The following is a 25,934-nucleotide window of genomic DNA, read 5'->3' as shown; positions in this document are numbered from 1 at the left end:
ACCTGATTGGCACCTGCTCTTGTCACAGTACAGTGTGACTAGAACACGGACCATGAAGCCAGGTGGCCTCTGAATCTGGCTCTGGTACCGCATAGCTGGGTGACCCTGAGCAAGTTAATTCACCTACCTGTGCCATGGTTCCTTGTCTGGAAGATGAGGGTGAGGTCGTATTTACCTGTAACTGTTGGGAAGGGTGGCGAGTTAACACGTGCAAAGAATTTTCTGCTGAGTGTCTGGCATAAAACAAGTGCCATGTAATGTGTTCACTCTTAGCAGTTAAAGTAAATTTAAAAAAAATATTGGTGGTTTAATTTGAAGTAAATGGCTGAACTGATGAGTGAGACTGTCTTGAGGTTCTATAAACAATATGATGTCATCCAGTCGACTTTTTCAATAACTGTCATAGGCTTTTAAAAAAGAATTCTTTGTTCCCCCCAATTATAAAGCAATCAAAACTGAGAATACTCAGAAGTATGAAAGAAGGGACTTACTATGTCCTCACGGCCCTGATCCAGCCATGGTGACTGTTAGTGTTCTAGAGGGAGCCCTCTGACTCCATGTCCGTGTCGTTTCACTGGCCACACCGTCTTCCCTTGAATGGCTGGGCCACGGAACAGCCTGTCCTGTATTGTTAGACGGTTGGATCACTTCCAGCAGGTCTCCGCTAAGAACAGCCCCAGGCCTGGCACAGCTGGTGAACTCTTGACCAGGTCTGGATAGTTGAGGTCGGGTGGAGACCTCTGCTCCTGACCCCTGGCCCCACCACCCACAATGCACCAGGTCTGATCGGCAGCTGCACCAACTCCAGCTACGAGGACATGGGGCGCTCGGCAGCCGTGGCCAAGCAGGCGCTGGCTCATGGACTGAAGTGCAAGTCCCAATTCACCATCACACCGGGCTCTGAGCAGATCCGGGCCACCATCGAGCGGGATGGCTACGTGAGTTCCCACACGCCCTGCCCCCAGTTCCCCCTCCCGACTGCTGAGCAACGTGGCTTCCGGCAGGACAAGCCACAGCCTTGTCAGCCGGGTACCCCACAGCAGCCTCAGGGATCCAGGACAGCTCATCACCACTCAGGCTCCTGACCGACCCTGTCCTGTCAGACGCCAGCCTGCCGCTGACCTGCCCGTCTTCTCTCCGCAGGCACAGGTCCTAAGGGAAGTGGGTGGTGTCGTCCTGGCCAATGCCTGTGGCCCCTGCATTGGCCAGTGGGACAGGTGAGAGGCACACCTTTGATAGGTACAGAGCCCCAGACATTGAGGGGAAGCGTTCGTGGGGTGGAGGGAAGAGACTTGGCCCACCCAGGCCTCTAGCCTCAGGGGTTGCCGCCCACTAGACTTCTCTAGGAAGGCCTGGAAGAGGAAGAGCCCCGCAGCCTGAGCGCCCACCTGGCTGAGTCACATGCAGCCAGGGGCTCTAATGAGCCCCCTAAACGGAGGCAGTGGCCCCGAGTCAGGAAACTCGGGCCCTGGTCTCGGCTCTACCTTCCTTACGTGTGGTCCAGGCAAAGCTCTGGGACCTCCCGGGCTCCCTCCTGCGTGAGGCCTGGGAGGCGGCAGCCACTTCAGGCTCTTTCCAATCCCCCCCACCAGGAAGGGCCTGGTGACAAGGACAGACATGCTTAACCCTGTCTCCTCTGACCTGGCAGAAAGGACACCAAGAAGGGGGAGAAGAACACAATCGTCACCTCCTACAACAGGAACTTCACAGGCCGCAATGATGCGAACCCTGAGACCCACGCCTTCGTTACATCCCCAGAGGTGAGACTACCCAGCCCGGCGGTGGCCTGGGGCTGCCTCTGGGGCCCTGCCCCTGGCTGGTCAGGGTGCTGCGAGGGGGAACAGAGGCTGGGGCAGGGCGTCTGACCCCACAGGGCTGCTGAGGGAGTGTTGGCATCGCAGAGCAAGGGATCGTCGGGGTGCAAACAGAGAGCCACAGGCCTCAAGTGTCCCCTCCTCGGTGCTCCCTGCCTGGCCCCTCCCGGCCCAGCAGTTATGGTCACGAGCAGGAGCTTGAAATCACTGCCTAGGAGAAATGGCAGCCCTGGCTCTACCCAGTCCTGTGGGCTCGGCCAAGTCCCCCTCCTCTGTGCCCCCGGATCCTGGCAGGATTACATGAGGGGAGCTCCACAGCATCTGTCTTCAGCCTGGGTCATGATCTTGGGGTCCTGGGATCAGGCCTCGCGTCAGGCTCCCTGCTAAGTGAGGAGTCTGTTTCTTCCTCTGCATGCACTCATTTTGCTCTCTCCCTCAAATAAATAAACCTAAAAAAACTTTTTTTTTTTTAAAAAAGGACTACAGGGATCCCTGGGTGGCGCAGCGGTTTGGCGCCTGCCTTTGGCCCAGGGCGCGATCCTGGAGACCTGGGATCGAATCCCACATCAGGCTCCCGGTGCATGGAGCCTGCTTCTCCCTCTGCCTGTGTCTCTGCCTCTCTCTCTCTCTCTCTCTCTGTGACTATCATAAATAAATTTTAAAAAAAAATTAAAAAATAAAGTTTAAAAAAAAAAAAAAAAAGACTACAGAGCAAGTAGAGGAAGTGCTTTGCATGGTCTAGGCCAGGAAGGCAGCCTCTTAGGAACAATGACCGAGCTACGTGCTCCGGCGCTTAGACCATTGTCAGCACAGGGCAGTCTTTTTATTCTTTCTTTAAAACATTTTAAAGTAATCTCTACACAAATGCAGGGCTCGAACTGACAACCCCAAGGTAGTTACACACTCTACTGCTAAGCTAGCCAGACGCCCTGTTCCTGACTTTAAGCAAGTGCTCCAGAAATTCCTTGGTTCGCTAAAGATGAGTGAAGAGGTGGCACCTTCCACGTCTTCAGCTGCCCGTTTTAGGAACATTTTTGTCACAGCAGCGTTTGTGTGCCGGGGCCCCAGCACATGCCCGTGAGGGGAGGAGACTGCCCTGAGGAGGGCACTGAGGTCCAGCCCAGTGGCCTGCACCCCCAGAGACCTCCTTGCAGCTTTGGGCTCCCGCTAGGGTCGGGGGTGGGAGTGGTGTCTGGTGCTGACCAGCAGCGGGCCGCCTCCGTTCCAGATTGTCACAGCCCTGGCCATCGCAGGCACCCTCAAGTTCAACCCAGAGACTGACTTCCTGACAGGCAAGGATGGCAAGAAATTCAAGCTGGAGGCTCCGGATGCAGATGAGCTTCCCCGAGTGGTAAGCAGGCGCTGCCACCCTGTGCCGTTGGCCGCTGTGGGCCTGCCTCGGCCTGGGTGTCTCGGGCCCCGCGGGTTGCCCTGTGGCTAAGACTCTCCTGTCCCTCCTGGGCAGGCAGGACAGCACCTGTGGTGAGAATGGGGCAGCTGGGTGGGGGTGGGGCGATGTGTGTGGTCCTCCTCCTACAAGAGCCTGTCTGTGTGGGGGCTGCGGGCTCGGCACCCAGCGTGTCCCCATCTCCTCCTGCAGGAGTTTGACCCCGGGCAGGATACCTACCAGCACCCTCCCAAGGACAGCAGCGGGCAGCGAGTAGACGTGAGCCCCACCAGCCAACGCCTGCAGCTCCTGGAGCCTTTTGACAAGTGGGATGGCAAAGACCTGGAGGACCTGCAAATCCTCATCAAGGTCAGTGACGGGGGACGGGGCAGTGGTGACAGCCCCAGCCTCTGGGCCCTGCCCTCAGCAGGAAGGGCCGGAGGCGCCCGGGCGTCCCCGGCCCAGCGTCCCCTCCTCCTCCGCCCTGTGCCAGTCTGAGCTGGATCTGGCCAGCTGTGTCCGGGGCTCTCAGCCAGCGGCTGCAGCTGCTCAGGGCCACCTCCAGCGGCCACGGGCAGAGGACGCAGCACAAGCAGGGCAGGCAGGGCACGCGTGACCCAGCACGGCAGGTCTCCATGCCTCTGGCTTGGCCACACAGGCTCCAGAAGCCCCTGGGTCCTCTGTTCCCACAGTAGGGCACCAGTTGGTCTGGCCTGTGTTTGGGAGCCAGGCAGACACAGCCTTTGTGGTGTGGCCAGGGGTCTGAGACCCATGTCAGACATGAAGTTATGCTGTTTACAGAGTCTCCTGGTGGTGACAAGGCAGCACTAAGCCCATAGGATAAACCCGGTCACCAGTCAGGACCGGGACACATCCTTGGGCTTGTGTCCAGCACGAGGTCTCTAGCAGGCCTTCCAGCCTCGGCATCACTGCCTGGGGGCCTCGGTCTGCAGGGGTGGGCCGCAGTCCTGCCCGTGCAGCCTCTGCTGCCTGGGAGCGACCCGTCCTGGACAACTCCTCACTGAGCAGCCCAGGGCCTCTTGAGGGGCGGGGGGACAATCCTGCCCGAGCCTTGTGGTCATTGTGGCTGCACCAGGGCTGCGACTGTGTCCAGAGCCTCTAGAGGGCTTCTCCCGTCATCTCCCCCACGCCATTCCCTGACCCCCGTCCTCTCGCCTCACCACCCAAGGTCAAAGGGAAGTGTACCACTGACCACATCTCAGCCGCCGGCCCCTGGCTCAAGTTCCGTGGGCATCTGGACAACATCTCCAATAACCTGCTCATCGGTGCCATCAACATCGAAAATGGCAAGGCCAACTCCGTGCGCAATGCTGTCACCCAGGAGTTTGGTCCTGTCCCTGACACTGCCCGCTACTATAAGGTGGGTCCCATCGGTGGGGCCGGGGTGCAGGTGCAGGGAAGGGGTGCTTCCTACCCAGGAGCCTACACCAATAGCTCTGCAGTTGGAGGATGCCCTGGTGCCACGGGAGTGGGGGGGGCAGTCCTGTGTCCCCCTCACCATCTACCCCTGCCCTGCACTCTGCTCCCCTACTGGGCCTTCCTCCAGAGCCTGCCTTTGTCCTGAGCACTGGGGCGGGTAGACCGCACCTCCCCACGCCCCTTGCAGACAGGGACTGAATCTGATCACCTCTGATTTCACCAGCCCTGGGGCAGCAGGTGACCTGTGATGCCCCGGAAGCCCCAGGGAAGGCAGGCAGGGGCCCTGTGTCCTCTCCCTCATACCCTCCCCACTTGCCTGACAGAAACACGGCATCCGGTGGGTGGTGATCGGAGATGAGAACTATGGTGAGGGCTCGAGCCGGGAGCATGCTGCGCTGGAGCCGCGCCACCTCGGGGGCCGGGCCATCATCACCAAGAGCTTTGCCAGGATCCACGGTAAGGTGGAGCCCAGGTCCCACCACCTCCGCTTCCCCTCACCGGCAGCCCAGGCACCCAGCCTGCTGGTGACGGACTCCGGCCTGGAGCCCCACGCCTGCTTTCCACCAGTCTCTGCCACTCCTGAGTAGCATTGGGTCCGAGGCCCACAGCTTCCCAAGATGGGAACTGGCTTCCTAACTTGCATACCCAAGCAGTTGAAATCCAGGGCACGTGGTCAGAGGATTTTTCTGATCATGAATGTCCAGAAAGCCATTGGGTCCACAGAGACCCAAACCGGCAGGCCTGCAGAGGGCTCTAGGCCAAAGGCACCCCGTCATCGGGAGTGTAGCCAACCCGGTCCTGACGGCTCTGCTCAGTTGTCTCCAGGTGCAGGGCCAGGGTGCCTCTCCTAGAGCCCTACCTGGGCTTAGAAAAGGAAGCGCTCTAGGCTGGTGAGGTTCCTGCGTGGAGAAGGGAGGGACTGGCCCTGCCCTCTGTGGACTCCGTGTGCCCTCTGCCTTCCAGAAACCAACTTGAAGAAGCAGGGCTTGCTGCCCCTCACCTTTGCTGACCCAGCCGACTACAATAAGATTCATCCCGTGGACAAGTTGACCATCCAGGGCCTGAAAGACTTTGCTCCCGGCAAGGTCAGGGGGGTGGGAAAGGAGGGTGGGCCGAGGACAGCCACTTTGCTTCTTTCCCTTACACCCACTTCTGGCCCTGCATCCTCCTCCTTCCATGAACCTTTGTTCCAGCTGGAAGGGCCCTTAAATTCTCCAAGCCCCACTCGTTAGTACAGGCTTGGCTCTCGAAAGCCAACAGCCCACGCCTAGCAGGATCCTCTGGGCCCTGGGAGTTAATGCCACCCGAGCCCACACCTGCCCTTGATCTTGGTCGGCCTGCTGGCCCCTGAGGCTCACCTTGGAGCACCCCACCTTCCTGACCTTAAGGCAGACGCCAGGGCCACGTTCCTAAGAGCCACTCCACCTCCCCCCTACAGCCCCTGAAGTGCATCATCAAGCACCCCAATGGGACCCAAGAGACCATCCTCCTGAACCACACCTTCAACGAGACCCAGATTGAGTGGTTCCGCGCCGGCAGTGCTCTCAACAGGATGAAGGAACTGCAGCAGCAGTGAGATCCAGCCCAGCTCCCCTGCCCGCCTGCCCCTCGGACCCTGCAGCGGGGTCCCCAGTACAGCCCACGCGTCATCAGAACTGGATCTGCCCCGATCCAGCCATGGTTTCCTGCTCGAGACAGTGGGGTCAGACCTCCTGGCCTCCCTTCCCTCAGCCGGCCGACTGACCCATGGTTGGGGGGGGGGGGGGGTATTCTTAAAAGAATGTTCCGGCTCCCCTGCCTTCCCAATTTTAGTCTGTTTCAGATCTTGAGCAACTCCGTTCAACTGTATTTATTTTTGATGAGAAGACTCCATTTAAAATTTTTCTCCCGCCTCATTTCACTGGTGGCTCAAGGATTTTAAAGAAACTTTACTCTTATGAAAAAATAAGAATCCAAACTCAGTGACTGTCCCCGTGTGAGAGTGGTGGTGTCCGTACACGGTACCGACTCCAGGGCTCAGGGTGGGTTTTTGTAGCAGTCAGCAGACACTCCCGCTGGACCTGCCACTGCAGTGAAGGGCAAGTGACACAGTGGCCTGCCCACAGGGCAGCCTCCCCTCCCCCCAACATCTGCACAGCTTCCCTCACGTTCCAGGAGGTAGGGTCCAAGATGAATTGGATCCTGCCCTGCCCTGGGCACAGGGTCAGCCCCCCAGACACCCGAGCGGGGCACAGACCCAAGGCCACAGCCGGTCCAGGCTGTGCACGGTCCCCTGGCCCACGGCACCAGGTGGCAGGGGGCACTTCCAGCTGCTCCTGGAGTGACGTCCGCACCCCGGTGCCCATGCAAGCTGAGGAGGCCAAGGAAGGAGCGCACTCCATGGAGGGCACACGATTTGCCTGATAGAAATCCGGCATCCGGTGGGCGCTAGAGAGCAAGCCTGCCCGCGGGTTCTGCAGGAGTGAAGCGGCAGGAGGAATCTGGAAAGCCATTCTGCTGAATAAACAATGCGGTGTTTGCCCTCGCTGGGGACCTGGCGTCACCAGCAGACCCTGAGTGTTCCTGGTGTGGCCAAGGTCTGAAAGTGACAGCTGTACGGCTGGTCACCAGTCCTGACCTTACGCCAGCTAAGCTGACAGCCTCCACGTGGCTTGATGGCGCTGGCTGGGCTGAGTCCAGGCCCCCACCTTCCAAACACCCGTGGGGGAGGGGAAGTGACAGGAGCTATAGCTACCCCAGGCTGGCCTCTCGCTCTTATTTTAGGGAGGCCACCAAACTTAGCCCAGAGCCCAGCCTGAGACCGACAATGTCAACCCCCACATCCCGCCAGAGGGGAGGTCATCTCCAGAAGTGGCCTGGGGAAAGGACACGCTGTCTCAGCTGTGGCAGCTTGGGGACCTTACATCACTGGTTCCTCCCTGACTGATGTGGCCTTGATTTATTAAATGTCTCTGGCAGAGGTCCACAGGGACAGTGGGGCCTTGGGGGAAGCTTGAGCAGGAGCAGGGCCAGGATGCAAGGCACACACACTGCAGAGCTGGTGTCTTCACGGCCAGCGGCACCACCTCCCCAGGGGCTGGGCTGGGGTCTGCAGGACCAGGCAAGGTCCGCCGTTGAGCCCCCGTGCTAGCTGCTGGTCCACCAGGACAGAAGGCCCAGGCCTGGCTCACTGATGGATCCCTGCCGGGGGTAGAGAAAAAACAGGCACGTTGCGTCTACCTTCGGGCCTCAGGAGACTCAGGAGGCAGGGGGGCCACCCTCCTGGGTGCCCTGCATGGGCCAAGGAAGTAGCGAGGCAAGCTCATGCCAGCCACAAGGACCTGGGGAGATCCAGGAGCCATGCAGCACCCAGCTGGCCACATGGGAACACAGCCCGGACTCCCCTCTCCGGCCCCAGCAAGGTCAGGTATCCTTCCGCAGCCCCAGGCCTGCCCAGACACGGGCACCGGCAGGCCAGTCCTGGGCATGCTCCAAGAAAGGCTCCAGAAAGGCCCAGCAACCCCGAGCCCCAGCCTCCAAACGCAGAGGAGATGCCCTCGGCCACCCAGATTTTTGACAACCTGCGGCACGTTATACCCGCAAACCCTACTAGCAGGCCCTGGAGATGCATCCTACTTTGTCACACGCCACTGTCTGACTTCGTGAGGGTAGACACCAGGCTGGTCGCAGCTCTGCGGCCACCCCATGCCCACGGGGGCTCGGGTTCGGGAGCAGCCGCCATGGAGGGTCACCGGCCCCTGAACCCCCTCCCCAGCCCCTGCCTTGCTCTCTCCCTCAGCGCCTTGTCACCTGGCGTGGGCTCTGTCCCGACCGCAGGCAGGTCAGACACTGCTATCCCCCCAGCGCTGTGGCAGCTTACCCGCCCCCACGAGCCTCAGGCCATGGCCAAGGGGACAGGCTCCCCCGGGAGAGTGACCGCCTAAGACACACCCACAGGGACAGGGGTTCCAGGCGGGGAACCCCAAGCCAACACCCTAGGAAGTGGCTCCCGCCACCCGGTTCCCCGCCACGCGGCGTCCACACAGCTCACCACAAGCGTGTACGGAGCCTCCTTCTTTGGCAGCTCCTCACTGGAAGACGTGGCTTCGGCCGAGCTGGGCCCCGTGGGGGACGTGTCCACAAAGCTCTCATCCACCACCCGGAAGCGGATCTCCTCACCCGTGTCCATGTACAAGTCGTGCGCTCCTTCCTCCGTCTCGTACTCCCACACCCACACCTGCTCCGCCTCGTCACTGGGCGCGGCGCGGGGTCAAGGTAACAACGGGGGCGAGGAGCCCACAGGAAACCCCAGGGAAACCCAATTCTAGGGGGAGAGCTCCTTGGCTGGGGTGTCAAGGAGAAGCAAGGCCGGGCAAGGTGTGGGCTGCCACCAGAGCAGGAAGGCGGCTCAGGCGCAGAGCGAGTCTCGCCTCTTGCTGCCCAGGGCCCTTTTCCTGCGGGTCGGACTCGGGCCAACTGCCACGTTCGGGCCTCTGCTCCACAAGCGGGGACGGGGCCAGGCCCGCCGTCTGTGCTTCAGGGTGCTGCGTGCAGAACGGGGCGGTAGCAAGGCCTGGCTGCCTAGCCTGGCCTCGCGGGGCTGTGGCGAGGAGGGGACATGGCCACACACATGAGAAGTGCTTTCCACTGGCCGCAGCCGGCCCTGCAGTGCTAGCCAAAGCCACCCCGTGTTCTCTCACAGTGCGACCCCACAGTCCTTTCCAGCCCTGCCCTGTGACAACAACCAGCACAAGGACCTTCCCGGGTTTCAGAAGGACAGACATGGCAAATGGAAGGTCATCGGCCCGAGGGCCCGCAGCCAGCGGGAGGTCCAGCCAGGCAGGGCCAGGTTTTCTGACGAGCCCGGAGTCCCGCACAGACCCCGCCCCTGGTCCGCCGTACATGCACACGGGCCCAGCCACACACCGGCCCAGCCGCGGTGGCCTCGAGAGCTGGTGAGGGCAGCGCCCTGCAAACCCCTGCAAAGCCCCAGGCCCCCCGCTCAGCCCACGCAGAGCAGCCAGCGCGCCCTCTAGTGGCGGCCCCGCGTGCCAGGTCCCCTGCTGGGCACTGTGGGCACAGTCCTGACAAGACAGGGTCCGTTCTGGTGAGCAGTCTCAGCGAGGACCCCAGAAACAGCCCCAGTGCAACAGGGCAAGGGCCGGCGTGGGGCAAAGGGGGAACCCAGCGGAGGGAAACAGCCCAGCCCAGCATCAGGCACAGTCAAGCCCTCAAACGCCAGCCAACGGTACTGTTTGCACAGCAGGGAAGTAGGGAGGCGAGCCCCACAGGGCAAACCTCTCCAGGGCGAGGATTCTGGAGTGATCCCTGAGAGGACAACCTAAGCAAAGTGAACAGAGCACCACCTACACGCCCAGGCACGTGGACACCACCACGGTCAGCATGGGAAGCACGGGCAGGTCAGCACTTCCAGGGCACAAGTGTGGGCTGGGCAGTGGGCACGGAGATCAGCAGTACCGGCCCACAGGAGCCAGGGTCACCCGAAGGAGCAGAGACTGTCCTTTGGAAAGACCTGAGCTCCCCTGTGCCCCACTTTAACCTTGGGAGGATACAACTTGGCTGGCTGCTGCAGAGACTCAGGGGGGATGAGAATGTCGTCGAAGAACCCTAGAGAGACTGGAACAAATGAAGAAAGTGACAGCATGGGACATGGCAGTTGTCGCCATGGAAATGGGAACCCCCTCCCCCCCCACACACACATACCTCAGATCCCTGCGCCTCTACCTACGCCATTTAGCCACCAAAACTTATGCTGGACACCATGCAAAATAGGGTCTGGTGAGCACCTGGGCCCGAGGCCCTCTGTCTTGAGCAAGGTCTCACAGGGAAGCCCCCCTGCTGGCCAAGGCCCTGCATTGTTACGTGAGCACGAGGGGGCTGCGTATCCTCCACACACGAGCTTCCCTGACAGCACAGCGTCTGAATCTGACCCTCCCCACCCCCCCCAACCATGTGGCCCAGCACAGAAGCTGAAGGGAGGCCTAGGCCGGGCCCCTTGCCCCGAGTGCTCCCAGGCCTTTACCGTGCACTCCCTCCGGGCTGCAGCCTTTGATCCTGCCGATCAGAATCTCATCCAGGAACGGATGGAACACCACGTAGCGAAAATGGACTGGAAGTGAAGGAAGAGCGTCAGTGACGAGCAGGCACATGAGCAATGGCCCAGGCTTCCCAGGGCCGACTCCACTGGCTGGCCCACTGACCTGGACGCCCTGCAGCTACCCCGGAGTCTGCTGGGCACTCCACACCCCGTACCCCTGTGGGTCCAGACCCGCCAGCTGAACTAGGGGGACCCACACCTCGTCCCCCGCAAGGCCACAGCACAGCCCCCATAACAGGCCAGCAGCAGCGGCCCTGGACCCAAGGGCTGGCCCCCAAACCCAGCAGACAAGTCACTCCTGAACCCAGACTCTGGGCCGCAGATGACTCCATAGTCCACTCCCACTCTTCCTCTAGACTTACTCCCTTAAATTCTAAAATGGGCAGAAGCAACTGGCAAAGGGAGCCAGGTTTGGAAACAAGTTCTCCGTCTCCCTCTGATGGGAGTTTGCCCCAGGCATAGCTCTGACCTGGAACAGGATGCTAAAAGTGCCCTGAGATTCAGGGGGGCCACGGGGAGGCAGAGGCAAGCACCCAACAAAAATTCCTCTGTGGGTTCTCAAGCCCTGCCCTAGGTGGTCGCGGTCACCACACCCCCAGGAAAGTATCAGGTGAGGTCTGTGCCCACATCACAGCCTGATCCACAGGCCCGGCGGGAGCCGTTACCTCATCACTCCTGCCCCTTCGAGCCCCAAAGGGGTGAGCAACATGGACCCCAACACTGCCAGAGCTAGCAACCACACGAGGCTACTTCCTGCTGGTCACGCAGTGCCCATCGCAACCCACCCACACCAGTGGTCAAGGCTTCCCCGCTGTGACGATGGGGAAGCGGTTTGGACAGCTGCGCAGGCCGCTCAGCCACACGCCCTTCCACCCTGTTCTGCCATGGGAAGACCCCGAGACTTTTGGGACCAGCAAACGGCCACAGGGTGGAATGTGCCTTCCTCTGGCAGCTTCCATCCCGAACACGGGCTGCAGCCACTAACCTACTCCGCCGACGCTGCCCAGGGCCAGTAGGGCCCGGCGGCCCCGGCTCCTTCCAGGCTGCTGCTGCGCAGCCCCACCAGGCAGGATGCCTGAGGAAAGCAGAGGAGGCAGGTGGTACCCCCTCCCTCCCTGTGACGAGCGCGTCATGCTGACCTTGCAGAGAGCAGATGAGGGCAGCCAGCGGTCACAAGTCCACAGGATGGAAAAACCCTGTCCCCCATGTGACCCAACGTTCGGCTCAGCTTAGCAAATCCCCACAGAGCCTCCCACCAAGTGTGTGCCAGGGCCGGTTTGGGCACTGGGCTTATGGGGGTAGAATGGCAGGTGGTCTCGTGCCCAGGGAGCTCGAGTCTGGAACAGCCACAGCCGAAGGCACATGGTGGCCAATCCAAGCACCCACCAACAGGTGAGCAGATGAACATCACGCAGTCTATCCATATAATGGAATATTACTCGGTCTTAAAAAGGGAGTACAGACACACTGAATGACACGGATGAACCTCAAGGATGCTATGCTACGTGAAATAAACCAGTTACAGAAGACCGCATACTATGTGATTCCATTTATCCAAAATGTCCAGATTAGGCGAATCCAGACACAGAGGGTAGATCAGTGGTTGTCCGCGGCTGGAGGAGGGAGAATGAGAAGTGACTGATAGGTGCGTGGTTTCTTTTTGAGGTGGGGAAAATGTTCTGGAATTAGATCATGGTGATGGTTGCACAGCTCTATGAATATCCTAAGAGCTACTGAATCGTAAGCTTTACAAGGGTGAATTTTGTGGCATGTAGATTAGATCTCAATTAAAAACAAAAAGGAGGCCACAGCCCAGCGGGAGGGCCAGCCGGGGCAGTGCTGTATTTGGAGCCATCTCCCAAGAGTCCCACCTAAAGTTCCAGGGTGTTTCATGGGCAGATGGGAAGCCTGGAAAGCCAGAACGGGTGGGTCTGCAGGGTCAGTAAGAGGAAGACCTTGTCCCAGGAGAAGCAGGTCTGCCTGGGGACGTGGTGAGTTTGTGCTAAGGGCAGACACTGTCCCCCCTTACGTGCAGTAACCCAGAGAAAAATTCACAGACACAGAAAGTACAACAGTGAGGGTGCCTGGTGGCTCAGTGGTTGAGTATCTGCCTTCGGCTCAGGCTGTGATCCCAAGATCCCGGGATCGAGTCCTGCATTGGGCCCCTCACAGAGAGCCTGCTTCCCCCTCTACCTGTGTCTCTGCCTCTCTGTGTGTGACTCTCATGAATAAATAAATAAAATCTGGGACGCCTGGGTGGCTCAGCGGTTGAGCACCTGCCCCTGGCTCAGGGCATGATCCTGCAGTCTCAGGATCGAGTCCCACATCAGGCTCCCTGCCTGGAGACTGCTTCTTCCTCTGCCTACACCTCAGCCTTTCTCTCTCTGTGTCTTTCATGAATACGTAAATAAAGTCTTTAAAAAATAAAAAAATAAATTAAATAAAATAAAATCTAAAAAAAAAAAAAGTACAATAGTGGACTCCAGAGCCCCGGAGAGGGGTGGAATGAAGGCGGAATGTGTAAGAGGGACAGAGTGTGAGTCTGGAAGGATTGAAAGGTTGGTGGTGATTCCACAACGATGACTATACACGATGCCACGGAGCTGTGCACTAAAAATAGTTAAAATGGTAAATTTTATATTATACGTATCGTAGCACAACTTAGGGGAAAAAACAATGGAACAAAGCAAATGGCGGGCACGACACCAGTCCCAGCTCAGAGCAGGGCAGGGGTGGCAGGGCCAGTCAAGAGGGGCTCCCCTGGGGGAGGCCAGGTCTGGCCAGCCTCGGGAGCATGGGGCACATGGCACTGGCACCTGTTACAGTGACAAGAGATGAGGCTGAACGGAGCTCGGTATTACAAGTCACAAAGGCGCACTTTGTGGAGACACTTGCTGAGACAAGTGATGCAATCTGGCCCCAGCGGTGGTGGGGGAGGGGGGTTGGAAGTACAAGGCAATAAGCAAAAGAAGAGTCCTCAAGCCAAAAGTGGAGGCAGGTATGGAGAGGCCCTGCTCCGCACACCCTGGCCACAGCCCTGGGTGAGGCAGTGGACGGGGTGGCGGCCGGAATGGGCAGGGGAGGAGGGTCAGCCTTGACACGTGGTGATCCCGTGACACATGCTATGATCCCCACAACATACCACCACCCCATGCGGTGCTCTGTGGCCCAGGCCAGGCTTCACAGCTGCACATGGTGACCCCATTTTACAGATAAGGAACCCGAGACCGAGAGAGGCAAGTTACCTGCTCAAGGTCCACACGGGACGGGGGGGAAGCAGAATTAAATCCAGGACCGTGTGACCTGCCCTAATCCTCACACCCGTTCCCAAGGACACAGGGGGCCCAGGGTGAACTAGGGTTGGGGGACAGTGAAAATCTTACACCAAGTGGCAGAAACAACCAAATGAAAGAACAGAACTTCAATTTTAACTTTTCCAGTTTTCCTTGAAGTTCTGGCACCTCTTACCACTCGTCTCCAGAACACCACCTAAAGGCAGACTGGGCTTGGCTGGAGTGCGTTCTTCTCTGTAAAGAGGCCCTGTGGTTTTTTGTTTTTTGTTTTTTTTTTTTGAGGCCCTGTGGTCTTATTTTCACGTCACCATTTTATTTTTCTGCTAAATGTTCCCAGCGCGTACCAATCCAGCCTGTTTCCTAGGGCTGCCTGCAGAGCTTGGCGATGTCTCTGTGGACTCGAGTGTCTGGATTCCTGGACACAGACACCAGGCAGCCTCATGGCGCGTTCTGGAATGCTCCACATCTCTGTGCCCAGAGGCTGACCGAGACAGGGCTCCTCACACTTCCTCATGCGAGCAGCACCCAGCTCCTCGTTCTAATGCGTGCGGGCTCACCTCCAGACGCTGGGATTCACAGGCCTGAGCGCCAAGCTGATGGCCAGCTGCAGGCCTACACTCTGGTTAGCCCCGAACCACCTCAGGGGCCCCCTTTCCCTCTGCTTCTGATGTGGCTGGGTCCTGGGAGGAGAGGGAAGGGTCCCCACTCCCTCCCTGAGAACTCTAGCCAAGGTAACGCCCTCCCTACACGTCCAGGTCTGGTAACCAACCTTCCCTTCCAGGAGCACACCTCTTTGCTGTGACTGCAGCGCCTCCTATCGAGAGGTGGAATCTATTTTTCCTTCCCTCACCGCCAGCCTCAGCCAGGAGTCCTGCTCTGGCCAATGGGATTTAGGCAGAGGCTTGAAAAGCTGCTCCTACAGGGGCTCAGCTGCACCATGGTGCCTTGATCTCCGGGAAGGAAAGATGAGACCATGTGCAGCAGAGATGAGCCACCCTCGTGCCCACCCCCAACCAACCAGTCTGCCAACCACCAGACACAGGAGGCCACCCTACCCCATCCAGCCCTGGACAGGCCAGCCCGGAAGAACTCATTTAGCAGATCCCAGAATCAGGAGAAATAGTTCAAATCAATGAGTCACGGAGCCCCATGTGCCAAGGTCCCGTCCAAAGACCTTTGCACATATTATTATTCTCACAATGTCCTGTGATATAAAATCTACTGTTAACTACATCTCACAGCAAGGAAACAGGCACGGAGTGGTTAGTCTCACAGCACGTAATCGGCATAGCTGGGACTGGAATCCAGGGGCTACACGTACTCATTATGTCCCAGGGCCCCTTAAAGTCCCCTCCCTCCAACCTGCCTCCTCCCCAAGACAGATCCACTCCCCTCTGCTCTCCACATTTTTATTTTATTTTTTTTAAGATTTTATTTTTAAGTAATCCCTACACCCAATGTGGGTCTTGAACTCACAACCCTAAGATCAAGAGTCACATGCTGTACCAAATGAGCAAGCCAGGTGCCCCTGCTCCCCACTTTTAACCCAACACTGACCATGCCAGTGCCACCCGACACCTGTCTGGCCACCCCCCCAACCAGAACTGAGCAGCCTGAGGACCAGGAAGAGCAGAGCTCGGTAATAAGCGAGACCACAGGGGGCACAGACTCGGAGCCACAATCTCAGAGCCAGAGAGGCCTCAAGAATGGTCTTGTGCAGGGCCTCTGGGAGGCTCAGTCAGTTAAGTGATGGACTCTTAGCCCAGCTCAAGTCTTGATCTCAGGGTCATGAGATCAGTCTCTCGCTCTCTCAAATAAACCAATAAATCCTTAAAAAAGAAAAAGAAGGGATCCCTGGGTGGCGCAGCGGTTTGGCGCCTGCCTTTGGCCCAGGGCACGATCCTGGAGACCCGGGATCGAATCCCACGTCAGGCTCCCAGTGCATGGAGCCTGCTTCTCCCTCTGCCTGTGTCTCTGCCTCTCTCTCTCTCTCTCCGTGTGACTATCATAAATAATAAATAAAAATTTAAAAAAAAAGAAAAAAAAAAAAAGAAAAGGCAGCCCAGCTGGCTCAGCGATTTGACGCCTGCCTTCGGCCCAGGGCGTGATCCTGGGGTCCCAGGATCGAGTCCCACATCGGGCTCCCTGCATGGAGCCTGCTTCTCCCTCTGCCTGTGTCTCTGCCTCTCTCTCTCTCTCTCTCTCTGTCTCTCATGAATAAATAAATAAAATCTTTTTTTTTTTAAATAAATTTTTATTTATTTATGACAGTCACACAGAGAGAGGGAGAGAGGCAGAGACACAGGCAGAGGGAGAAGCAGGCTCCATGCACCGGGAGCCCGATGTGGGATTCGATCCCGGGTCCCCAGGATCGGGCCCTGGGCCAAAGGCAAGCGCCAAACCGCTGCGCCACTCAGGGATCCCAAATAAAATCTTAAAAAAAGAAAAGAAAGAAAGAAAGAAAGAAAAGAAAGAAAAGAAAGAAAAGAAAGAAAAGAAAGAAAAGAAAGAAAGAAAGAAAGAAAGAAAAGAAAAGAAAGAAAGAAAGAAAGAAAGAAAGAAAGAAAGAAAGAAAGAAAGAAAAGAAAAGAAAAGAAAAGAAAAGAAAAAGAATCACCTTGTCCACCATTTCTTATAGACAAGGAAACTGAGGCCCAGACGGGAAGATTCTGTTCACTGTCACACAGTCCATTGCTGGCAGTCAGGACTAGGCCTCGGGTCTCCCAATCCCTAGACCAGGAGTCCCACAACCAAAAATCCCAAGGAGGAAAAGGCACCTACCTTTGGTGTGCGATGCGCCATCCCCTGGGAACACATAGGCGTCCTCCAGCCTGGTGATGTCGAACAGACAGATGCAGAGCCCCACGCTGTACACGACCTATGGGCATCGACGTACGTACATATATACGTACAAATGCGCGCACACACAGAGGACACAGAGGCCCAGCTCCCCAGCATTCTCTCCCGAGACCCTCACCACTCGGGGCTGCTAGAAACGAGTTGGGGCACCGTCTGAGGTATCCAAGGGTAAGGAGCCTCCAAAGGATGCGGCACTCTGGAAGGAGGAGGGCCTTTGTGACAAGACAGATCCAGGTTACAGCGCCAGTTCCACCACCCACTATGTGACCTCCAAGGTCACTTCTCTGAGCCTCAGTTTCCCCCATCTGCAAAACTGGACCAACCAGGCTGCAGGTGTGTTAAATAACAAGAGGTAATGGATGTGACACCCATGCCAGCATCTGACTCACATGCTGGAAGTAGTAACAGTCAGTCAACACAGATCACTATTATTACCAGTAAGGATCACTGGCAGGGAAACCCTAAACCTACACTCCCCAAAGTCTCCGGCTCTTGCTGGAGCTCATGGCTCAGTGAATGTCAGAGTCCGGGCTAAACCCCACCTGCTCACAAAGTATCAGGCACACAGCCGTGGCCACAGGGACTGAGGGTGGCAGAGGGACACGTGCCCGAGGCTCTGAGACTAGACACAGGGCATCTCATACCCCATGCCCACCATGCCCCAAATCACCAGCCTGCTTACCTGCCACCAGTGTCATCACCTCCCAATACACACCCTGCAGGACTGTTCAAGGATTAGCAAGAAGCTCAGAGAACTCCAAGTCCGGGCCGGACCTCACCACAATGAGCCACAGAGCCTGGCTGCCTTGCACAAGATCTGTGCCCTTGGGAGGCCTGGATGGGATCGTGTCCCGCATTGGGTACCTGCATGGAGCCTGCTTCTCCCTCTGCCTGTGTCTCCGCCTCTCTTTGTGTGTCTCTCATAATTAAATAAATAAAATCTTAAAAAAAAAAAAAAAAAAGATCTGTGCCCTTGGCCAGACCACAGACCTCTTCTGTGCAGCTTCCTCTCAAATGATTCTAATATAAAAGACTCGTCTGAACAGGTCCCTGAAGGACCCGTACCCCAAAGGGCTACATTCCCTTCTTGGACTTTTAACAGCCTTTTTTTTTTTTTTTTAATTTATTTATTTATGATAGACACAGAGAGAGAGAGGCAGAAACACAGGAGGAGGGAGAAGCAGGCTCCATGCCAGGAGCCCGATGTGGGACTCGATCCCGGGACTCCAGGATCGCACCCTGGGCCAAAGGCAGGCGCTAAACCGCTGAGCCACCCAGGGATCCCCTTTTTTTTAAACAGTTTTTTTTTTTTTTTTTTTTTTACCTTCTTGGACTTTTCACACCTTCTGTCACCACTATGCTCACACTTCATCCCTCCACTGACCCCCTCTACCTTCTACCTCACAACGTAACTGGAAGCCAATCACTAAGGACTTCATGAGTTCTCTCCACCAACAGCTGCAAACAACTCCCTTCCATGATCTCAGCCTCTATCTACAGAAGGGACTGGCCTCCTGTCTAAAGCCAGCCAACCTTCCTCTTGCTCCTTCTCAGCCTATCACCTCCTGCTATTCTACAGATGAAAATCAATACTGCCATGACATCCTGCAGGCCCCATGTGGTTTGGCTCCTGCCACCTTTCCAGCTTACTCTCCTCTCTTCCTCTCCAGGCCACACCAGTCCTCCTCCAGGTTATGATGGATGAAATATTCCCTCCTGCCGCAGGGCCTTTACACATGCAGTTTCCTTTGCCTGCCCAACTCTTCTCTCTGCACAGCCCTTTCCCACTCTCAAAAATGAATCCCCAGGGTACCTGGGTAGCTCTGTTGGTGAAGCATCTGCTTTGGGCTCAGGTCATGATCCCAGGGTCCTAGGATTGAGTCCCAAGTCAGGCTCCCTGCTCAGCAGAGTGCTTCTCCCTCCCCCTCTGCCCCCCACCGTGCTTGTGCTTTCTCTCTCTTTTTCTCTTTCAAATAAATAAAATCTTCATTTTTTTAAAAGATTTTATTTATTTATTCATGAGACACAGAAAGAGAGAGAGAGAGAAAGAGGCAGAGACACAGGCAGAGGGGGAAGCAAGCTCCCTGCAGGGAGCCCGATGTGGGACTGGATCCCAGGACTCCAGGATCACGCCCTGGGCCGAAGGCAGGCGCTAAATTGCTGAGCAGTTTAGTCAGGCATCCCAAAATCTTCATTTAAAAAAAAATATATATTTATTGGGACACCTGAGTGGCTCAGTGGTTGAGCGTCTGCCTTTGGCTCAGGGCATGATCCCAGATTCCTGGGATCGAGTCCCACATCGGGTTCCTTGCATAGAGCCTGCTTCTCCTCCCTCTGCCTGTGTCTCTGCCTCTTTCTGTGTCTATCATGAATCAATAAATAAAATCTTAAAAAAAAGGATATATTTAACAGAGAGAGAGTACGCGTGCGCTCCTTGCATGGAGCCTGCTTCTCCCTCTGCCTCTGTGTCTCTCATGAATTAATAAACAAAATCTTAAAAAAAAAAAAAAGAATAAATCTCCTGATGGTTAACTCTATTTATTTGCGAGACAGAGACAGCGCAAGAGAGCATGAGCAGGGAGGAGAGGGAGAAGCAGACACCTCACTGAGCAGGGAGCTGAATGTGGGGCTCAATCCCAAGACCCTGCGATCAGGAGCTGAAGGCCGATCCTTCAGGGACGGAGCCACCCAGGGGCCCCTTAATGATGGTTAACTCTAAACCACTGTCCATCTTCACAGACACAGTGTGTGACAGCCATCATTATTTCCATTTTACAAATGGAAGCTGAGGCCCAGAGCGGGTAATCCAACAGGGTGCAATCTGGCATTTCCCCAGTTTCCTTTTTTTTTTTTTTTTTTAATTTTTTTATTTATTTATGATAGTCACACAGGGAGAGAGAGAGGCAGAGACACAGGCAGAGGGAGAAGCAGGCTCCATGCACCGGGAGCCCGACATGGGATTTGATCCTGGGTCTCCAGGATCATGCCCTGGGCCAAAGGCAGGCGCTAAACCGCTGCGCCACCCAGGGATCCCATTTCCCCAGTTTCTGTTTTGACTCCAACATCCCACGTGCAGGTGAAGTAACTGAGCTCGGAGAAGTTAAGCTACTTGTCCAAGGCCAGGGTTTGGCGTGACCGGGGAGGCCTGCAGCGGGCAGGAGGGCAGCGCTGGGCCTCCCGTGCCAGGGCCTGTCAGCGACCCCGTGGGCCCCCGGTACCTTGTTGGCCAACTTTTTGTTCAGCTCCTCGGCAATGGAGTCGTTGAGCTTCCTCTCAAACTGCCACGGGGGGATCCGCACGGTGTCCACCATCTCCACCAGGACGAACATCGCGCCTGCGCCGGGGCCCTGGGGGCGGGAGGCTCAGTCACGCGCCGTGTGGGGCGGTGGGCGTTCCCGAACCCCCTCGGGCGCGTCCCCACCACTGAGCGCCCCCCACGCACACACCCAGGCCGGCGGAGGGGCTGCGCGGTGCGGCGCCGGGTACCCCGTGCGGGGCGTGCGCAGCCTCTGCAAACTGAGGAAACTGAGGCTCAGCAGGAGACGCCCTCGCTCCAGCGAGAGAGCGCGAGCACCCGCCGCACGACCCGGTCCCGCCACGCGCCACGCGCCGCCAGGCACCGCGCTCCCACGCGCAGCCGACTTCGGGCGAGATTCCGAATCCCGTCGCTTCCGGAGAACAGACCAATAAGAAGCCTCTGCCCGCCCCCCAACGCGACGCGGCGCGACGTAGGGCGGGGCCTCCCCGTGGGCCCCAGCGGAGCCGGCCGCCCTTCGACCGCGCTTCCTGGTTGCTAGGCAACGTGGGCGCGATCCCGACCTCACCTGCCCGGCGGGGCTGTCGCTCTTCCTCTCCGTCCCGGGCGGGGCGGTGCGCTGCGCCCGGCCAGAGGGATCCTCTCAAAAGCCGGCACAGTTTGCTTAGACCCCTTCAGGACCCTGGAAGCGGGAGATTTATCTGGAAAGGAGCAGGCGGGACCTTTCTGGGGTGATAGGAATGTTTCCTATCTTCTTCTAGGGGGGTGGGTTACACAGGTGGGGGCCTGGCAGTCAGTAGGGCATGCAGCTCTTGTTAACAGGGTTGTGAGTTCAAGCCCTACATTGGGCATAGAGGTTACTTAAAAATAAAATCTTAAAAAAAAAAAAAAACAAACCAACGCATCAAACTTGACAGTTAAGATCGTTGCACTTAAGTAGGCAGATTACATCTCAATTGAAAAATGATCATTGGGGATCCCTGGGTGGCTCAGTGGTGGCTCGGCGGTTTAGCGCCTGCCTTGGGCCGGCCGAGGGCGTGATCCTGGGCTCTGGGGATCGAGTCCCACATGGGGCTCCCTGCCTGTACGGAGCCTGCTTCTCCTTCTGCCTGTGTCTCTGCCTCTATTTCTCTCTGTGTTTCTCATGAATATATAAATACATAATCTTAAAAAAAAGAAAGAAAAGAAAAGTGATCATGAATTGGACCAAAAAACAACCCCAGTACCTTCCCACTAAATTAATAATAAAGTCTGATACTTTGAAGCACCTGGCTGGCTCAGTCCATGGAGTGTGGGATGATCTCCAGGTTGTGGATTCGAGCCACACCTTGGGCGTAGAAATTACTTAAATAAATTGAGGCTCCTGGGTGGCTCAGTCAGTTAAGCATCTGACTTCAGCTCAGGTTATGATCTCAGGGTCCTGGGAAAGAGCTTTGTGTTGGGCTCCCTGCTCAACATGAGCAGTGTGAAGTCGGCTTCTCCCTCTCCTTCTCCCCCACCCCTCCCCCCTGCTCGTGTGCTCTCTCTAATAACAAATAAATATCTTTTTTTTTTAAGATTTTATTTATTTATTCATGAGAGATACACAGAGAGGCAGAGACACAGACAGAGGGAGGAGCAGGCTCCATGCAGGGGGCCCAATGCAGGACTCCATTCCAGGACCTGGGGATCACGACCTGAGCTGAAGGCAAACACTCAACCACTGAGTCACTCAGGCGCCCCAATAAATAAATATCTTAATAATAAATAAGTCCAGGGATCCCTGGGCGGCTCAGCAGTTTGATGCCTGCCTTTGGCCCAGGGCCCGGTCCTGGAATCCCGGGATCGAGTCCCGCATCGGGCTCCCTGCATGGAGCCTGCTTCTCCCTCTGCCTGTGTCTCTGCCTCTCTCTCTCTCTCTCTGTCTATCATGAATAAATAAATAAATAAGTCTTTAAAAAATAATAATAATAAATAAGTCCAAAACCTTTATGGTAGCTCACAAGGCCCTGAAGGATCTTGCCTCTACCCACACCACCCATACCCCTACTCACAGCCCCATTTTGTTCTCTCCCCTTGCCATTCCTCACTCATCTTCATATGATAAGTAACATGGACTTGGGCTAAGACAATTTAGTAGCTTGTCCAAGGTCACAGGGCTGCTATGTAGTAGCAGCGTGCTCCTCTAAGCCTCTACAGTGCCTCTAAAAGTTGGTGGGCTGTGGAAATGTACTGTAGTGTATTTAAACCAAATAAAAATTTGAGAACTTAAAAAAAGCCTTGAGAGGCATTCAGAAATGTATGGTGCTTCACTTTGCAGATTTTACACGTGTAGAGATATCTATGTAAGGCTGGCTGCAGTGATACTTAATTTGGCCTTCTCTGCATCCATATTTTTATTTTTAGGTCTGTCTGCCTCTCCTAGGATTTGAGCTACTTGAAGACAGGGGGAAATGCTACTTCAGCTCTTTATTCCCATGATGCCCTAATATCATTTCTAGGAGGTATTCAGGAAAAGTATTTAGGAGATGATATTAAGTCCTCAATCTCTCAAACCTCCCTCTTCCTTGCATTCCCACTGCTGCTACCCTGATTCAGGCCATCCCATTGCTCCCCTGGAGTTTAGCCACACACCCCAGCTCCTGGCCTCAGTGTCTCCTGTGACTTCCACACTCTCACAAGAACCTTCCCTTCATGAATATCCTCTGCCCAACAGAAAGGTCTGGATTGAACTCAGCCCTTCTCTCCAGTCTTACCTCTCTTCTGTTCTCCAAACACTGGGACGGAGCAAGTTCTTTTAGTCTTGCCTCAAACGCTTCTTTACCAGGAAAACTCCTACTCATCCCTCAGAACCCAAACACATTACCTATCTCTTTCATTCACTCAACATACTGTGTGTCCAGCTTTGGAGATCCAGTGGGGAAGAAGAACTGGGCCCTGGGTCCAGCTTCAGCTCAGAAGGGTTGCAGGGAAGAGGGAGAGAGAGATGGAATTTGATTGTCTCAGGGAATTAAAAAAGTACTTCAGCTGATTTATAGGGAGATAAGAACCGGTGAGTTTGGGGACCTCAACAGGGTCTGGATCACAAGGACCTTCTCAATATAATATTCATTAACTTTCAATCCTCACAACAGCTCTATAGTAGGGACTATCATTATCATTATCTGATTTATCTCATTCTCATTTATCTCATCCTTTCCTTTTGCCTCATCTAAAGCAGAGAGAGGTTAAGTAGGTCGTTCAAGGTCACACAGGTAATGAGTTGCAGAGCTGGGATTCAGGCTCCAGAGCCCATGATCCTAACCACTGGGTTGTGCCAAGATGTTAGCCCAAAGACAGCAAAGGGAAGCCTTAGATGGTTAGAACAGGGAAATGACCCAGTGACACATTCGCAGGATGGGCAGTGGGTGGGAAAGGGCTGGGGTGGAAACAAGAGGACCAGGGAGGAAGTTCTTGGGTGGCTCCTCTAAGAGATGGCCTGAGTAAGACTGGTAGCCATGGACAGCGAAGTTGGGCAGAGTCCAGAGGTCCCTGGGGGGTGGTCTCAGCGATAGGGTGGGTGACCTAGGGCCGGAAGTAGGAGGAGCCAGGGCAGGAGGGCTTGCTTCAGGCTGGGTGGTGGCCTGGGTGGCTGGCTGGGTGGTGGGCCTTTCATTCAGATGGGAAATTGGAGGAAGGCCAGACTGAGGGGATGGGGCCAGCCATTGCAGAGCTAGTGCTTTGAGTTCCCAGGCTTCTTGTATGGTATTCAGCTCACACGATTGCAACAGTGATTTGTTGGCACGTTTGGTTTCCTCATTAGGAAAAACAGGGACCGGGCTTCTTTATTAATTCTCTGCGTTGTTCCATGGAAGATTTGAGGTAGCTTACAAAAACACACAAAGACAGTTTGTAAGCTTCTCGACCGACGGCGAAGGACTCCTCTGTCATGGTCCCTCCACATCCTCTGTGCCTAGCCCTGTGTCTGGCACAAGGTCAGGGCTTGTAAATATGTATTATTTGAATGAACAAAAGGATAGCAAAATAATTGCTAAGTGTAGGAGTGAGGGAGGAACAGGGTTGGAAGCTAATCCAGGAGGAGGAGGAGAGTCCAGTGAGTGGTTAAGGGCAGGGAGTTCCCACGCCACAGCCACCGCAGAGAAGCCCATGAACCTCTCAGCGCCTCAGCTATCTCTCTGTAAATAGAGATAATAATAGAACAGATCTCTGATGATTGCCCATTATGGGCGACTGGATAAAAAATATATATGGTGTATCATAGAACAGAATAATGTGAAGCCATAAAAAAAAAGGATGAGAATGTTCTTTGTGTATTGATATGGAATGATATTCAGGATACATTAAGTATAAAAATGCAAGGCACAGCACAGTGTGTATGGGATGTTACCACTTGTGGGAAAAGGGGGAAAATAATATTGTGTGTGTGTGTGTGTGTGCATGTACATGCGTGCATGCTCTAGAAGGGTTGACAAGCATCTGATGACATGGATGGACTGCAGAGTGAGGCACTGAATGGCTGAGGGCGTGGGAGAGGGAAAGGAGGGAGATTTGTACCAAACGCCCTCTGGAATCTTTGATAATTAGGATCATGAGAATATATTACCTATTCAAAATTTAAATTTAAATTATAAAAATCAATTAAGATTTTTTACATCTTAAAAACACCCCCCTCTCTCAGCCCTCCAGCGAGTGCCCCAATTTCTGCTCCCTTTACCGTCAAAACTTGAAGGTGCTATGGGCGCTTGCGGTCTCCAAGTGCCCTCTTCTTGTCCTCTCTTCCACCTGTTGCATTGAGGTTCTGGCTCCGCCACACAACCCACGCTTTCTGCAGGTCACCGACGACCTCCGCATTGCCAAATGCAGCACTCATGCTCAGTGCTCAGCAGCAGCTGGCTCTTCTGCATCCTTTCCTCACCCCTTCTACCTGGCTCCCAGGGGCCCCCACCCTCCCCACCCCTCCAGGGCCTTCCTCCCATCTCTAGATGTTGGCGGGTCCCAGGCCCACTTTGTGCCATCCCTATGCTTCCTGGTGATCTCATGTGGCCTCGGGCTGTGACCAGCATCCTGCCACCAAGGCTGCCTTGTGGCCATCTCCCCAGATTCCTGTGTCCTCCTGCCTGCTCTGAGGCTCCGTCCAGCAACTCAAGTTTAATCTGGGCCAGAGCGGAACTCCTGGTGGTGAGTCGCCTGTCAACCTGCTCCTGCCACCATCTTCCCATCTTAGAGAATGACTTCCTCTGGTCTCGGGCTGCTCAGGCCCCAACCTGGAGATTATGCTTGCCTCTGCACCTGTGAACGCATCCTGATGCAACTCTTGATCTTGGGGTTGTGAGTTCGAGTCCCATGTTGGGTGCAGAGATTACTTAAAAATAAACTCTTAAAAAAGAAAAGTCCTTCCATGGAGGCCACTGGGAATAGTAATTCTGGAAGAGACCTGAAACAGAGCCTCTCGATAACTTGCCTTCTGTTCTGGCTTGAGCCAAAAGTAAAGTCCAGAAAGTCACAGGTATTGGTTGGGGGCCACTGTGCATGAAGCCCCACTCTGGGGGCTTGTGCTCTAGAGAGGGGCCTCAGTGGGAAACAGGGAACAAATGTGGAAGATCATGCCAGGCATTGCTATGGAGAAAGGTCACATGAATAATGTGACAGTGAGTGACTAGCACTGCTACTCTAGCTAGGGCAGTCAAGGCCACCTCACACAGAAAGTATGGACAGAGATGATCCTAAATGTTGAGAAGGCTCAGAGTTTTCAGGAATGGGTGTGTGAGGGAGGCCTGACTCACAGCCCATCCCAGCCCTGGGTTGAGGG

At 55.7% G+C, this 25,934-nt stretch overlaps 2 protein-coding genes across 4 annotated transcripts in view; one reads left to right on the top strand and one right to left on the bottom strand.

Annotated features, from left to right (window-relative positions):
* Positions 1 to 6,611, top strand: part of ACO2 (aconitase 2) — a 56,099-nt gene extending 49,488 nt beyond the window's left edge. For both annotated transcript variants that reach the window (XM_077914353.1, XM_077914351.1), the window contains exons 10-18: positions 781 to 938; positions 1,144 to 1,217; positions 1,649 to 1,760; positions 3,043 to 3,165; positions 3,415 to 3,570; positions 4,391 to 4,582; positions 4,965 to 5,097; positions 5,605 to 5,726; positions 6,080 to 6,611. In XM_077914353.1, the coding sequence (XP_077770479.1) occupies positions 781 to 938; positions 1,144 to 1,217; positions 1,649 to 1,760; positions 3,043 to 3,165; positions 3,415 to 3,570; positions 4,391 to 4,582; positions 4,965 to 5,097; positions 5,605 to 5,726; positions 6,080 to 6,217 (1,208 nt within the window). In that variant the 3' untranslated portion in view covers positions 6,218 to 6,611. The remainder of the gene's footprint in view (positions 1 to 780; positions 939 to 1,143; positions 1,218 to 1,648; positions 1,761 to 3,042; positions 3,166 to 3,414; positions 3,571 to 4,390; positions 4,583 to 4,964; positions 5,098 to 5,604; positions 5,727 to 6,079) is intronic.
* Positions 6,476 to 20,552, bottom strand: POLR3H (RNA polymerase III subunit H). Of its 2 annotated transcripts, XM_077914354.1 has the most exons (7): positions 20,337 to 20,552; positions 20,109 to 20,237; positions 16,813 to 16,909; positions 10,664 to 10,750; positions 10,194 to 10,257; positions 8,672 to 8,873; positions 6,476 to 7,821 (listed from the first exon to the last, which is right to left on the bottom strand). In XM_077914354.1, exons 2-7 carry the CDS (start codon positions 20,217 to 20,219, stop codon positions 7,768 to 7,770), a joined length of 615 nt encoding a protein of 204 aa, XP_077770480.1. In that variant the 5' UTR covers positions 20,220 to 20,237; positions 20,337 to 20,552; the 3' UTR covers positions 6,476 to 7,767. The 2 variants fall into 2 exon arrangements, with proteins under 2 accessions (XP_077770480.1, XP_077770481.1); XM_077914355.1 differs by lacking the exons at positions 16,813 to 16,909; positions 20,109 to 20,237; positions 20,337 to 20,552 and adding an exon at positions 11,724 to 11,886.
* Between the last annotated feature and the right edge of the window lie 5,382 nt (positions 20,553 to 25,934).

The sequence above is a fragment of the Canis aureus genome, chromosome 11, assembly GCF_053574225.1.
Source record: "Canis aureus isolate CA01 chromosome 11, VMU_Caureus_v.1.0, whole genome shotgun sequence".
Taxonomy (NCBI): domain Eukaryota; kingdom Metazoa; phylum Chordata; class Mammalia; order Carnivora; family Canidae; genus Canis; species Canis aureus.
The sequence above is the reverse complement of the archived record's forward strand: the minus strand, read 5'-3'. Positions and strand labels throughout refer to the sequence as shown.

Excerpts from the sequence above, each read along its gene's own strand:
- POLR3H (XM_077914354.1), bottom strand. The coding sequence starts at position 20,219 with ATGTTCGTCCTGGTGGAGATGGTGGACACCGTGCGGATCCCCCCGTGG. Across the intron at positions 10,751-16,812 it reads TGGCGCATCGCACACCAAAG|TCCATTTTCGCTACGTGGTG; the intron begins GTAGGTGCCTTT and ends CTTCACTTCCAG. Across the intron at positions 8,874-10,193 it reads CTGCAGCAGCCAGCCAAGTT|TGACGAGGCGGAGCAGGTGT; the intron begins GTATCCTCCCAA and ends CGCCGCGCCCAG.